Genomic DNA, 16268 nt, shown 5'->3' on the forward strand with positions numbered 1-16268 from the left:
CGGAGGAATAGACATGGTTCTTTCCCTGGAGTGGGAGAGTCCAGAACTTGTGGGCATAGGTTAAGAGTGAGAGCGCGTAGATTTAAAAGCGACAAAAGAGGCAACCTTTTTTCAACTCAGCAGGTGCTGCATCTGTGGAATGAGGTGCCAGTGGAAGTGGTGGAGGCTGGTACAATGACAACATTTAAAGGGCGACTGGATATCAAAAGGAAGGCTTTGGAGGGATATGGGCCAAATGCTGGCAAATGGGAATAGAACTTATTTAAGGCAAAACCTCACAATAAGGGTTATTCAACATTACAGAGATGATGAGGATTTTTTTCTCTCAGAGGCTAGTGAATCTGTGGGACTATTTAGTGCAGAGGGCTGTTAAGGCTTAATCATTGAGCATATTCAAGGCTTTCTGCAGTGCAGCTTTGTCAACAGTACACAATTCTGCTACTGCATGCTGGTTGTTGAGAAGGGACCTTTGTGACTGTGGCTATTGTGTCCTGAATAGTATTCAACATCTTGTAGCTGTTGCTGGGACGGTATCGACACATTGAACAGACATTTTTGGTTGTGTTACAACTTAGATATTAGCTTCAGAAATATAAACTTACAGTTTTTGGCACTGGAACCTAGCAAATTGCCAGCCAGGCGACAATTGGACAATGATGATGGACGGAATTGGATCACAGAAAACATGAGCCAACAATTCCTGAGAACTCCTCCCCTTCAAACGTGTACAAAAGCCATAGAGGTTTCTGAAGCAAAGAGAGTTGTGACCAGGGCAAACACAGTGCACAGAGAGAAAGAGAGAGACAGAGAGAGAGAGAGAGAATTCAATCTGCACCATGTCATCCTGTGGGAAAGTGAGTACACATCACAAATGGAGGATTGATTTCCTCGAAATGTTCAACCGTATCATCTCTGAGATCATTTATTCTGATTTCTCTCTCCTCAGGAGATTCTGTTGCTCATCAGTGTCGCTCAATACTTCATATACTCAAGGGCAGGGAGCGATTGCGAGGTAATCTTCACAAATCAGGCTGAGTGAAAAGGTACAATTCACCCCCTCTCCCCAGTCGCCCAGGAAACACAAGCACGCAGCTAGCAGCAAAGAAACTTTAACTATAAAGGCTGGTTTATCTGGTATGAAACACCACGTTGTCCCTGATCTGGGAGTGTTTGATGAGGACGTTGTAGCGAGAGCTGTACGGCCTATCGAAACACATCCTTTCCCCGTCCTGTGAGTGTCTCGTGGGGACGTTATCGATAGAGGGTAACCCTACATCTAACACCTGTGTTGTCTCTGTCATGGGTGTGGCCAATGAGGGATGGTGTAGAGGCAGCTTTATTTTGGATCTTCTGCTGTGTTGTCCCTGTTCTAGGAATGATTAATTGGAACAGCGCAAAGCAAGCTTTACTGTATGTATAATCCTGTGCAGTCACTGTCATGGGAGTGCTTGATGATGATAGTGTACAGGGAGATTTATTCTGTATTTGGCCCTCTGCTGTGTGGTGTGGTGGGTCAGTCATTATCGCCCCTGTCATATAGCACCAGGGTCTCAGGTTCGATTCCAGACTCGGGTGGCTGTTTGTGTTGGGTTTGCGTATGCTCCCTGTGCCTGTGTGGGTTTCCTCCCACAGTCCAAAGATGTGCAGGTCAGGAGCAATGGCCATGATAAATTACCCATAGTGTTAGGTGCTTGAGTCAGAAGGAAATGGGTCTGGGTGGATTGCTTCTCGGAGGGTCAGTGTAAACCTGTTGCGCCAAAGGGCCTGCTTCCACGCCTTAGGGAATCTAACCTATATCTGCCTGGTTGTACCTGAATTTTGGAAAACATTTTCTCCACATTTTTGTTGCTTCTCTTGGTAGAGGTTACACCATACGTTGTCAACTCTGGCGGCTAAGGTAGCAGTACTGGAAGATCACGTACATCATGGTGAGTTTTGAAAATGCTTTGTTTTGAGAGAAGCAAGTGAAAACTTGATTCATGATTGATTCTTGCTTGGACCATAGAATGTCGCAATGCACTCCAAAGTCAGTGACTAAGCCACTTTTAAGCTGCTGAGAAGCAGATGTTTGGGACACTGTGCAACATATCACTTCATTTGAAATAGTAGAAGACTGCACTTGGACGAATTTTGACAGAATGGATAGAATAAAGTCATAGAGTCCTACAGTACAGAGACGGCCACACAGAACAAACAGGTCCATACTGAACAAACAACTCTCTGAGGACATGGACAGCACGGTGTTAGATGCCGGATTCACGCTAACCCTGTTTCCTGTCAGTTGGCGTATGTCCTTCTAAACTATTCCGATCCTGCAATTGTCCAAATTCCTTTAATTGTCATTAATATACATGACTCAACCACTTCTGCTGGCAGCTCATTCCATATGCGTACCATCGTCTGTGAGAAAAAAAAACTTTTATTCTTCCCTTTTATTCTTTCCCCTCCAAACCTAAACTGACGCTCTCTCGTCCTCGATTCACCAACCCTGGGAAAAAGACTGACTGCATTCATCCTCTCCATCTAATACACTTCTATAAATTCCCCTCAGTGTCCTATGCGCTGAAGGAAAAAATCGTAGCTTGTCCAACCTCTCCCTCTAATTCAGGCCATTGGTTCCTTGCAAAATCTTTGTAATTTTTTTTCTGTACTCTTTTCAGTTTGATAGCATTCCTCATCTAACAAGGTGACCGAAACTGAACATAAAAGACAAGTGTGGCCTCACCAACGTCCTGTAAAACTGTAACATAATGTCCCAACTTCTATCCTCAGTGCCCTGACTGATAAAGGCCAGTGTGCCAAAAGCCTTCTTCATTGCCCTGCCTGCCTGTGACTTCACTTTCAAAGAACCATGGATCTGAACTCCATGTTCCTTCTGTTCCACTACGTTACTTAAGGCCCTACCAACTCACCATAAAACTCCTACCTTGATTTAACTTTCCAAAATTCAAGACCATATCTGTGCTCAACTCCATTTGCAATCTCTCCAGTTGATTAAAGTCTTGCTGAACTCTCTGAAAGCTCTCTCGGTATCCATGATACCAGCTATTTTAGTATCATCTGCAAACTTACCAATCATGCCTTGTTCATTCTCATACAAATGTTATACATATTGATAACAAGCAGCAATGGGCACAGCACAGACCTCTGAGTCACAGGCTTCCAGTCCGACAATCACTATTACCTTCTGCTGCCCCCCATCAAGCCAACTGTGTATCCAATTTGCCATGGATTCCATACCGTTCTGCCCTCATCAACCTTATTGGTCACTTCACCAAATATTTCAAACAAATTTGTGAGAACTGATCTCCCATGCAAAAAGCCATGCTGACTACTCCAAACCAAACCCTTTCTTTCCAAATGCATGCATATCTTATTCTTCAGAATCTTCTCAACTAACTTACCTACCACAGATTTTAGGCTTACTCATCTATAGTTCCCAGGTTTTTCTTTGTAACGTTTCTTGAATTAGTGCACAACATTGGTTCCCCTCCAGTCTTCCAAACCTCGCCCGTGGCTAACGATGATGCACAAATATCCACCACGGTCCATGCAATTTCTTTTCTACTCTCTTGCAGTTTTCTCGGATATATCTGTCAGGAACAACACATTGATCCACCTTCATGCATTCTAAAAGGTCCAACACTTCCACTAATATAAAATGAACTGGCCCCAAGACATCACTGCAAACATCCCCAAATTCCCAATTCTCCATGTCTTTCTCCACGGTAAACAGAGGAGAAATCTTCATTGAGCGCCTTGCCCATCTTCTACGAATCTACATATACATATCCAGTTTAGTCCTTGAAGTGTACTATATTGTCTCGAATGATTCTATTTTTCCTTTGTTATACGTATTGAGACTCTTTAGATGAACTCTAATGTTTTCAGCCAAAGCTTTGTTATGCCGCTTTTCACCGTCCAGACTTCCTCCTTCAGTAAAGTCCTGCGTCCCCTGTATACCTTCAGGGATTCACTTGATCCAAGTTGTCTATACCTGAGTCATGCTTCCTTCCTTTTACTGGTCAAAGAGTCAATATCTGTTGTCATCCAGGGTTCCCTATTCCTATCAACCTTGTCCTTCACCCACACAGGAAAATTTATGCTTCAACTCTAGCTATCTCACTTTTAAAGGCCTCCCACTTGTTGGAGCTCCCTTTGCCTGCAAACAAACTAATACAATCAATCCCTGCAAACTCCTGAATAATTCCGTCAAAATTCGCCTTGCCACAATTTAGAACCAGAATCTGGGGCGCTGTTTTGTCCCTATTCATAGCTATTGTAAATGGAACTGTGGTCACTGGCCCCAAAGTGCTCCCTAACGTCACTTCAGTCATCTATCCTACGCTGCTTTCCAAAAGCAAGTCAGGTTTTGCCCCTTCATGAGTAGGACCCTCTATATAATGCTTGAGGAAACTTTCCTCAGCGTTTTTAGGACATTCCACCCAATCTAAGCCTTGAATGTTCTGTCAGTCCAGTCCATGTTAGGATAATTAGAATCTCTTACTACGACAACCCTATTGCTACTGCAAGTCTCTCTAACATCCCTGCATTTTTGTTCCTCTAATTTCCATTGACTATATGGGGGCTTACCGTATAATCCCAATAACATCACCGTTCATTCATAACTCCACCCACAAAGCCTCAACAAATCATCTTCTAAATCATTTCATCTCTGACTACTGCTGCGATACTCACCTTAATCGATAATGTATCTCCACCTACCGACTTTCCACCACCTCTGTCTCCCCTAAGGTACTTGCATCCTGACACAGTCCTGTCAGTCCTGTTCCTCCCTTAGCCATGCTCTACAATGGTTATAATATCATAGTCTCACGTACCAATCCATGCCCTGCGTTACCTGTCAGCCCTCTTCCACTGAGATATATGCAGCACTAGCAAACAAGATATTTGTACCCCTCCAGTTCAGGTACAACCCATACCTCTTGAACAGATCACCTCTGCTCCAGAAAAGATCCCAGTGATATCATAATCTGAATCCCTGCCCCCTGCACCAATTCTTTCTGCCATATCCTCCTTTTCTTACTCTCATTAGCACGTGGCACTGTAAGTAATCTGGAGATCAAGTTCATGTTTTTTCATTTTTTCCTGGCTCTCTATAATCACTCCACAGGACTTCATTCTTATTTCTGCTCGCATCATTCACTTTTGGCTACGCACCCTCCACTTTGAGAACTTGCTACAGCCATCCTGAAACAGCCTGGACCCTGGCACCGGTGAGTCGACATACCATCATGGATTCAGGTTTGCGGCCACAGAATCTCCTGTCTGTCCCTCTAACTGTTGAGAGTCCTATCACTAAGATCTGTGCCGCAGAGCCAGTCGTAGTTGACTACTGCTTCTTTCCTCTAAACAGTCATTTATTCGCTCCACCGCCAACACCCCCATCCCCCATAGTATCCAAAACAGTATACTTCTTTTGGAGGGGAATGGCCACAGGGGGTTCCTGCATTTTCTGCGTTTTCCCTATACCGTTCCTTGTGGTCATCCAGCTCCTGTTGGCCTGCATCTTACGTGTGGTCACCTCACTAAAACTCTTATAGAACATAGAACATAGAGCAGTACAGCACAGAACAGGCCTTTCAGCCCACGATGTTGTGCCGACCAGTGATACTCATGTATGCACCCTCAAATTTCTGTGACCATATGCATGTCCAGGAATCTCTTAAATTTCCCCAATAACCCTTCCTCCACAAATGCTGCTGGCAACGCATTCCATGCTCTTACAACTCTCTGTGTAAAGAACCGGCCTCTGACATCCCCTCTATACTTTCCTCCAACCAGCTTAAAGCTATGACCCCTCGTGTTTACAATTTCTGCCCTGGGAAATAGTCTCTGGCTATCGACTCTATCTACACCTCTCATTATCTTGTATACCTCAATTAGTTCCCTTCTCCTCCTCCTTTTCTCCAATGAAAAAAGTCCGAGCTCAGTCAACCTCTCCTCATAAAATAAGCCCTCCAATCCAGGTAGCATCCTGGTAAACCTCCTCTGAACCTGCTCCAAAACATCCACATCTTTCTATAATAGGGTGACCAGAACTGGACGCAGTATTCCAAGTGCGGTTTAACCAAAGTTTTATAGAGCTGCAACAAGATCTCACGACTCTTAAACTCAATCCCCCTGTTAATGAAAGCCAAAACACCATATGCTTTCTTAACAACATTGTCCACTTGGGTGGCCATTTTAAGGGATCTATGTGCATGCACCCGAAAGACCCTCTGTTCCTCCACGCTGCCAAGAAGCCTATCCTTAATCCTGTACTCAGCTTTCAAATTCGACCTTCCAAAACGCATTTATCCAGGTTGAACTCCATCTGCCACCTCTCAGCCCACCTCTGCATCCTGTCAATGTCCTGCTGCAGCCTACAACAGCCCTCTATACAGTCAACGATACAGTCAACCTTTGTGTCATCTGCAAACTTGCTGACCCATCCTTCAATCCCCTTATCCAAGTCATTAATAAAAAATACAAACAATAGACGCCCAAAGACAGAGCCCTGTGGAACACCACTCACCGCAGACGTCCAGGCAGAATATTTTCCTTCTACTACCACTCGCTATCTTCTGTTGGCCAGCCAATTCTGTATCCAGGCAGCTATGTTCCCTTGAATCCCATTCCTCCTGACCTTCTGAATGAGCCTACCATGGGGAACCTTATCAAATGCCTCGCTGAAGTCCATATACACCACATCCACTGCTCGACCCTCATCAACGTTTCTAGTCACATCCTCAAAGAACTCGATAAGGTTTGTGAGGAATGACCTGCCCCTCACAAAGCCTTGCTGACTGCATTTAATCAAGCCATACTCTTCCAGATGGTCATAAATCCTATCCCTCAGAATCCTTTCTAACACCTTGCAGACGACAGACGTGAGACTTACTGGTCTGGAATTGCCGGGGATTTCCCTATTTCCTTTCTTGAAGAGAGGAATTACATTTGTTTTTCTCCAGTCCTCAGGTAAGACTCCAGTGGAGAGCGAGGATGAAAAGATCTTCGCAAGTGGCGAAGCAATTACATTTCTTGTTTCCCAAAGCAGCCGAGGACAAATCTGGTCCGGCCTGGAAACTTGTCAATCTTAATGTTTGACAAAATTGTCAGCACATCAGCTTCCTCAATCTCTATCCATTCCAGCATGCACACCTGCTCTTCAAAGGTTTAATTCACTTCAATGTTCGTTTCTTTCTTAAAGACAGAAGCAAAAAAAACTCATTTAGGGCTTCCCTACCTCCTCAGACTCCACACACAAATTCCCTATGCTATCCCTGATCGGCCCTACTCTTCCTTTGACCATTCTCTTATTCCTCACATAAGTGTAAAATGCCTTTGTGATCTCCCTAATCTGTTCTGCCAAGCCTTTCTCGTGCCCCCTCTTGGCCCTCCTCAGACCATTTTTAAGCTCATTCCTCACCTGCCTGTAATCCTGTAGAGCTGAGCTTGACCCTAGCTTCCTCCACTTTATGTAAGCTACCTTTTTCCTTTTGACGAGAAGCTCCACTGCTCTTGTCATCCAAGGTTCCTTTATCTTACCCCTTCTTGCCTGTCTCAGAGGGACATATTTATTCATCACTTGCAACAACTGTTCCTTAAACAGTCTCCACATGTCTATAGTGCCTTTACCAGGGAACAATTACTCCCAGTCCATGCTTCCTAACTCATGTCTAATCGCATCATAGTTTCCTCTTCCCCAATTAAATATCCTCCCATTTTTCCTAATCCTCTCCTTCTCCATAGCTATGTAGAATGTGAGGCAGTTGTGATCGCTTTCACCAAAATGCTCTCGCACCACAAGATCTGATACCTGCCCCGGCTCGTTTCCGAGCACTAAGTCTAGAATGACCTCTCCCCTGGTCGGCCTGTCAACGTACTGAGTTAGGAAACCCTCCTGAACATACCTTACAAACACAGCTCCATTCAAATCTTCTGCTCGAAGGAGGTTCCAATCAATATTAGGAAAGTTAAACTCACCCATTACAACAACCCTACTACGTCCACACTTTTCCAAAATCTGCCGACCTATGCTTTCTTCCATCTCCCTGCTGCTATTGGGGGGGCCTGTAGTAAACCTCTAAAGAGGTGACTGCTCCCTTGCTGTTCCTAATTTCCACCCATACTGACTCAGTAGGCAGATCTTCCTCGACAATGTAAGCTTCTGTAGCTGTGATACCCTCTCTGATTAGTAGTGCGACATCCCCTCCACTTTTCCCCCCTCCCTAATATTTTTAAATGCTCTAATCCCTGGAACATCCAGCAACTATTCCTGCCCCTGAGAAACCCCATGTCTCTGTTATGGCCACAACATCATAGCACCAGGTACTGATCCATGCTCTAAGTCCATCACTTTTATTCCTGATACTCCTTGCGTTAAAGCAAACACACTTTAACTGATCCCTTGGTTCCTTGCCAGGAAAATCCTTCCCACTAGCTGGTCTACCTCTTGCTATTGCCTCATCTGCATCAACTCTCACCTCCGGTATACAGCTCAGGTTCCCACCCCCCCCCCCCCCCCCCCCGGCCATACTAAACCCTCTCGAACTCCTCGAGCAAACCTTCCAACCAGGACATAAGTTGGGAGCATAAGTTGGGAGAACGACGAGCATAAGTTAGGAGGATAGGCTGTCAGGGAAGGATGTCGTTGAAATGTGGAACTTTTCCAAGGAACAGATACGACGTGTCCTTGATATGTAGGTCAGGCAGGAAAGAGATGGTCGTGAGGGAACCTTGGTTGATGAGGGAGGTTGAATGTCTAGTAAAGAGGAAGAAGGAGGCTTACATAAGGCTGAGGAAACAAGGTTCAGACAGAGCGTTGGAGGGTTACAGGATAGCCAGAAGGGACCTGAAGAAAGGGATTAGGAGAGCTAAGGGAGGGCATGAAAAATCTTTGGTGGGTAGGATCAAGGATTTTCCCAAGGCCTTTTATGCGTATGTGAGAAACATGAGAATGACGAGAACGAGGGTAGGTCCGATCAAGGACAGTAGTGGGAGATTGTGTATTGAGTCCGAAGAGATAGCAGAGGTCTTGAATGAGTACGTTTCTTCAGTATTTACAAATGAGAGGGACCGTATTGTTGAAGAGGAGAGTATGAAACGGACTAGAGGAGATTCTTGTTAGGAAGGAAGATATGGTGGGCATTTTGAAAAACTTCAGGATATACAAGTCCCCCAGGATTATCCTAGGATTATGTGGGAAGCAAGAGAGGAAATTGCAGAGCCGTTGGCAATGATCTTTTTGTCTTCACTGTCAACGGGGGTGGTACCAGGGGACTGGAGAGTGGCGAATGTTGTGCCCCTGTTCAAAAAAGGGAATAGGGATAACCCAGGAATTACAGGCCAGTTAGTCTTACTTCGGTGGTAGGCAAAGTAATGGAAAGGGTACTGAGGGATAGGATTTATGAGTATCTGGAAAGACACTGCTTGATTAGGGACAGCCAGCACGGATTTGCGAGGGGTAGGTCTTGCCTTACAAGTCTTATTGAATTCTTTGAGGACGTAACCAACCATGTGGATGAGGGTAGAGCATCGGATGTAGTGTACATGGATTTTAGTAAGGCATTTGATAAGGTTCCCCATGGTAGGCTTATGCGGAAAGTCAGGAGGCATGGGATAGTGGAAAATTTGGCCAGTTGGCCAGTTGTATAGAGAACTTGCTAACAGGTCGAAGTCAGAGAGTGGTGGTAGATGGTAAATATTCAGCCTGGAGCCCAGTGACAAGTGGAGTTCCGCAGGTATCAGTTCTGGGTCCTCTGCTGTTTGTAATTTTTATTAATGACTTGGAAGAGGTAGTTGAAGGGTGGGTCAGTAAATTTGCAGAAGATACAAAGATTGGTGGAGTTGTGGATAGTAAGGAGGGCTGTTGTCGGCTGTAAAGGGACTTAGATATGATGCAGAGCTGGGCTGAGGAATGGCAGATGGAGTTCAACTCTGTCAAGTGTGAGGTTGTCCATTTGGAAGGAAAATAAGAATACGGAATACCGGATTAACGGTAGGGTTCTTAGTAAGGTGGAGGAGCAGAGGGATCTTGGGGTCTATGCTCATAGCTCTTTGAAAGTTTCCACTCAGTTGGATCGAGCTTGTAAGAAGGCCTATGGTGTATTAGCGTTCATTAGCAAAGGGATTGAATTCAAGAGTCGTGAGGTGATGTTGCAGCTGTACAGGACCTTGGTAAGGCCACATTTGGAGTACTGTGTGCATTTCTGCCTCACTTTAGGAAAGATGTGGAAGCTTTGGAGAGGGTGCAGAGAAGATTTACCAGGATGATGCCTGGAATGGTGAATAGGTCGTACGAGAATAGGTTGAGAGTGCCAGGCGTTTTCTCATTGGACCGGCGAAGGATGACGGGTGACTTGATAGAGGTTAATAAGATGATCAGGGGAATCGATAGAGTAGACAGTCAGAGACTTTTTCCCCGGGTACAACAGAGTGTTACAAGGGGACATAAATTTAAGGTGAAGGGTGGAAGGTATAAGGGGGATATCAGGGGTTGGTTCTTTACCTAGAGAGTGGTGGGGGCATGGAATCCGCTGCCTGTGGGAGTGGCAGAGTCAGAATCATTGGTGACCTTTAAGCGGCAATTGGATAGGTACATGGATAGGTGCTAAAGCTGGGACCAATGTTCGGCACAACATAATGGGCTTAAGGGCCTGTTCTGTGCTGTATTGTTCTATGTTCTATGTTCTCTGACATTGGTCCCCTTCCAGTTCACATGCAACCCGTCCTTCTTGTACAGATCCCACCTCCCCCAGAAGGCAATTATCTACATATCTGAAGCCCTCCCTCCTACACCAGCTGCGCAGCCACATATTAAGCTGCGCCCACTCCCTGTTCCTCGCCTCGCTATCTCATGGCACCGGTAGTAAACTAGAGAACACTACTCTGTTCGTCCTGCTTTGCAGCTTCCATCCTAACTCCCTGAAATCACTTTTTATATCTTCGATCCTTTTCCTGGCTATATCATTAGTGCCAATATGTAACACGATTTCTGGCTGTTCGCCCCCCCCCCCCCCCCCCACCCTTTCAGAACCTTATACATCCGATCGGAGACGTCCCGGACCCTGGCACCAGGGAGGCAACATACCTTCCCGGAATCCCGATCCTGACCACAAAATCTCCTGTTGATTCCCCTAACTATCGAGTCCCCTACCACGAGTACTTTTCTATTCTGCCCCCTTCCCTTCTGGGCCACAGTGTCAGGCTCAGTGCCAGAGATCTGACTGCGATAGCTTTCCTCTGGTAGGTCACCCCCCCCAGCAGTATCGAAAACGATATACTTATTGCTGAGGGGAATGTCCACAGGGGATCTCTGCACTCTCTGACTGTCCCCTTTCCTCCCCCTAACTGTAACCCATTTATTGTTGTCCTGAGCCTTAGGAGTAACCAACTCATGGTAACTCCTCTCAATTACCCTCTCAGCCTCCCGAATGATCCGTAGTTCATCCAGCTCCAGCTCCAATTCCCTAACACAGTTTCCAAGGAGCTGGAGTTGGGTGCACTTCCCACAGATGTAGCCAGCGGAGACGTGTGTCATGTCTTCCACCTGCCACATTCTGCAGGAGGAGCAAGCAACTGCCCTACCATCCATACCCGACTTATCTGAACAACCACTCAGTACTAACGTAGAAAGCTTAGCTATAAAATCAATAACAAACTTATATTCAATAGAGGAAGTTTAGAATGAACCTTACCTTATTAACTCAGTTAGAGGAGGAGGGCGGGTGCGAGACTCTACAGTTGTATCCATGATGTGTTCAGTGTCTCAGATGATCCTGAGTGCATCCAGCTCCCACTGCCTGACATGGTTTGCCAGGAGCTGCAGCTGGGTGCACTTCCCACACTTGAGGTCTTCAGGGAAAATAGAATCCTGCCTGAGTTACCACATCCTACAGGAGGAGCATACAACTTCCCTAACTGCCATCTCAACTGCTCTACCACTAAAGAGGAATGTTTAAAGGACTGTGCTGGATCTTATTTGGACTTTTTGCTGAGCTGCTGCTCTCCAAATCTCCTCGAGCCAAAACCATACTAATCACCCTACTACTAAAAAATAGGAACAAAAGATGTGATTTCCAATTATAGCAACAAGAACCAGGAGATGACTATTCAGCACTACCCACCCAAACTGCTCCGCCAATAAATCTGATTTTGACCGAAATTATAACTCCAAATCCCACCTTCCCCCATCAGCTTTCACCCCAGTCCTGGCCCACACTTTACAAGAATCTAACCCTCTTTGCCTTACAGAAATCCAGGACACAGTCGCCACTGGCTTTGCAGAGAGAGAAGTCCACAGATCATGTGTTTGAAACATTGCTCACTTCGTCTCTGGCTTATGTGCGTCAATCCTGATTTGTAAGGAGTGCCCCCTCATTCTAGAATCTCCCACAAAAATGATTTCCTCTCTGGAACAGTGCGACGATGCAATGAGTATAGAGGTGTCTATTGGTAGAAAATAAAGCACATAATTACAGAGCTTATGAAAGACGTAGTATTAAAATTGTGACTCATAGGAAGTGAAAGGACATTCACAGAAATCAGCGAGTTGTGACAATGTCTGTCTTCATACACTGGAGAATATTTGGCGACGGTAATACCAAGGGTCTGTACGAGGACCACTGTTTTTTATTTAATTGGAGATTGAGAAATCAGTTGGATACAGCATCAAGTATCAAAATTTGCCAGAAGTTGCACATGTGAGAATTAGTGGCACCATTTGTCTGGAACAGGACCTACACAGAATGGATAGAGAATTGGAAGCTAAATCTTAATACAGAGAAGTGCTCGTTGTGACATTTTCACAGGAGTAGAGGGAGAGGCAAGATAGATCTAACAGCTCAGATCTGCAAAATTTGGGTGTAGAGAGAGACCCGATCCAAGAAGCTGTGAGAACATGCAAAGAGAATAGGGCAGCAGGCCTTGGGGAGACCAGATTCCACCAACAGAGACTTTGATACCAGAAGCTGTTTAGGTCTCACCGAGAGTGGTGTATCCTGTTTTGATCACCAAATCATGGCAAGGATGAGAGTTCAATTAATGTTTAGCATTATAATGCTGACCTTGCTTTGTGCACCTATAGTATGTCTAAGATTTCCTTGTTCCGTCTAAGCACCCTGTGATGTAGATGTTCTTGTTTGCATGTGCTGCTCGCAAAACATAGCTTTCCACTGTACTTAGGTACACGTGACGACAATAATTCTAATCAAGTCAAATCAATGCCCTCCAGAGGGAGATTGCCTGACGAGAGAAGGGTTCCAGAGATGAGGAATCCACGTTGAGGAATGAGCGGATTTACTGGAGAATGCTGAACAGTTTCAGACTGTGGTTGTTTTCTTTGGAGCAGAAGAGGCTGAGAACATGTTTGTGATGTATAAAATTATGAGAAAAACACTTATCCCTTTACTGAGTGGATCAATAAAGGCGGGCAGAGATTGATGGTAAGAGGCAGACGGCTTAGAGGGATGTGAAGGAAAGTATATTCTCCCAGAGTGCGGTGGGAAGCTGGAACTTGTTTTCTATGAATGTGGTAAAAACAGAAACCCTCTTTGAAGAAGTATTTAGATAGGTACGTGTGATTCCGAGGCACACAAGGCTATGAGCCGTGCACAGGGAAATGGGATTAGAACGGTTAGTTGATTCTGATTGACCAGCGTAGACTTGAAGGGAAAAAAATATTTTTCTATGCCATAGGCATCCACCAATTAATGTTTGGGACTTCACGTGGTCTACCCTTCTCTCTCCCTCTTACAGAAGCTCATGACCACCATGCCGCACTGTTCTCTGTCTCCTACTCAGACGGCAGCAGCATAAACACTCCTGGCGTTCACTTCATATTTGACCAGGTTGCTCTGAACCGGGAGGAGGGCTACAACAGCACCACTGGAATCTTCACTTGCCCCATTACCGGTGTCTACTCCTTTGTTTACACCTCACTCCCAGCCCGGGGTGTGGAGACTTCCATCGCCCTCATGAAGAACAATGTCACCGTCAGCTTCATCTACAGTGACCTGCCGCAGAACAGCACTCAGTTCACTGAGCGCTCTGATCTCATTTTCCTCGAGGAGGGTGACACATTGTGTGTACAGCTCGAGCAAGGGGCTGTGCTGAGAGATCATGCCTTTTTGAGCTGGAAGGGATACCGGGTCTCAGATTAATTCACCCCCTCCACCACACCGAGGCTTAATGCTCGCACTGTCTCCCCCTTGATCCTGCAGCACCACATTGTGGTTCCTCTCTGCACTCTGCCAATCCCCTCCTGGCTTATGCATTTTACCTCTCAATTGCTGAACAGGTTGCGTTTTCTGTCTATGGTGACAGAGAGCAGGTTCTACTTGTACGAATTGTAATGCCGTGGTATTAGGAATTTTCATTTGTGTTCCTCTATTCTCTTGCATCCGGCTTCAAAAATAAACTAAATCACCTTGCACCAAGTTATGTTTCGCTTTTCACAACAGAATGTGAAACGGTTTTGTATTCTGCACGGCATGCATTGCCAAACCGGCAGGGGGCTATTGATCTTCGAGCCTACTTCCACCACACACACACACACACACACACATACACACACACACCTACACACGCACACACCTCACACACACACACCCACACATGCACACACCACACACACACAACCCACACACACACCCACACACACACACCCCACACACACATCCCACACATACACACACACACCACACAAACCCCACACACATAAGCACCACACACACACCCCAGATACACACACCCCACACACACACCCCACACATACACACACACCACACACACACCTCACACACACATCCCTCACACACGCACACACCTCACACACACCCACACACGCACACACCTCACACACACACCACACACACTGCACACGCACACACACACAGACACACACACACACACACACACACACATACACACACACACATTGGAACAACAAGAAGCCGCATTCCTGCCTGCTTCAGTTACCTTACAACTCCTAACTTACAGTAAACTATGTACCTTCTCCTTTAAAATATTCAGGACCTCTGCTTCCTCCACCATTTCAGGACGAGAGTTTGAAAGACACAGACCCCTGTCAGGTAATAAATTATGTCTCATCTCTGGTTTATGTGGTTACAGACCAGACCATACACATCAAAATATTTTCAGAAGATATCCTAAACCTTAACTTTTTCTTATTTTACAATTATAAGTGAGGTACATGATCGAGAACTCAAACTACTCGACATTAATTTAAACTCAGTTTATTTCAACACTCTCGATAAAGTTTAAATAAAAGGAATAGGAATCTGGAATAACAATTAGATGAACACCTTACCAAGTAATCAATACAGCACCATTAGTACATGGCGGTGAAGCCTTCTGCTAATTAAAATGTTGATTAAGGAGAAAGTGCCAGAACTACTTAAGCTATACACATGCAAGGGTAAAGTTCATTCACATAGGCTGGGAGTAGCAAGTAAAAAGGTTACAATATTAAAAGACACAGGATCCTCTCAGTATGTGATGCTGAAGGATGAGGAGATATGTAAGGTACTGGTAACGCGAATCCATGGTGAGACAAAAAGTGCTCAATTATGTAAAGTGAGGCTAGAGTGTTCAGAGAAGAGTGGAGAATTTGTGGTAGGAGTACTGGACAAACTCTCAGCTCCAGGAATACAATTTATCCTTGCAAATGATAGAGCTGATTCACTGGCCGGCGTGCTGCCTACCCTAGTTGAAAAGCCAGTGGAGACTCCAGGCAACTGAAGCACTGTGGTCGCCTTATTCGGACATTTTCCCAGATTGGGTCTTAATGACGTCACAGAGGTGCAAGCTGAGTCAAAAGGTACAGGTAAGGAAGCTGAAGTAGTTTTATCAGAAACATGTTTTGATCAGATAAGTGGGTCAGAGCAGGACAAAATTGATAAACATGCAAGTATCTTTACCCCTGCCAAGTTTATTGAAGGACATCTGAAAGATGAGAATTTAAAACAGTTATATCAAAGGGCATTTACACAGAAGGAGATCGAATGCATCACTCTGTGTTATTACTTAACAAATGATGTCTTAATGAGGAATGGAGACCATCACACATTCAAGAAGATGAGAAATGGGCTCACGGCCATCAGATTGTTTTGCCAGTAGGATATAGAAAGGAGGTGCTGCGACTAACGCATGAGCTACGACCTGGAGCATATTGAGGGGTGAGGAAAACACAGCAAAAGAACATTTTTTACAGACCTGGACTACACATAGATATATTTGAAGTT

The 16268-nt window shown here is 45.2% G+C and overlaps 1 protein-coding gene across 1 annotated transcript; it reads left to right on the forward strand.

The window, feature by feature from the left end:
* Positions 1 to 750: 750 nt before the first annotated feature.
* Positions 751 to 14431, forward strand: LOC140469996 (cerebellin-3-like). Its single transcript, XM_072566464.1, has 4 exons — positions 751 to 854; positions 947 to 1012; positions 1862 to 1928; positions 13762 to 14431. The coding sequence occupies exons 1-4, from the start codon at positions 837 to 839 to the stop codon at positions 14163 to 14165; spliced, it is 555 nt and encodes a 184-aa protein (XP_072422565.1). The 5' UTR covers positions 751 to 836; the 3' UTR covers positions 14166 to 14431.
* The last annotated feature ends 1837 nt before the right edge of the window (positions 14432 to 16268 follow it).

This window comes from Chiloscyllium punctatum, chromosome 50 (assembly GCF_047496795.1).
Source record: "Chiloscyllium punctatum isolate Juve2018m chromosome 50, sChiPun1.3, whole genome shotgun sequence".
NCBI classification, from domain to species: Eukaryota; Metazoa; Chordata; class Chondrichthyes; order Orectolobiformes; family Hemiscylliidae; genus Chiloscyllium; species Chiloscyllium punctatum.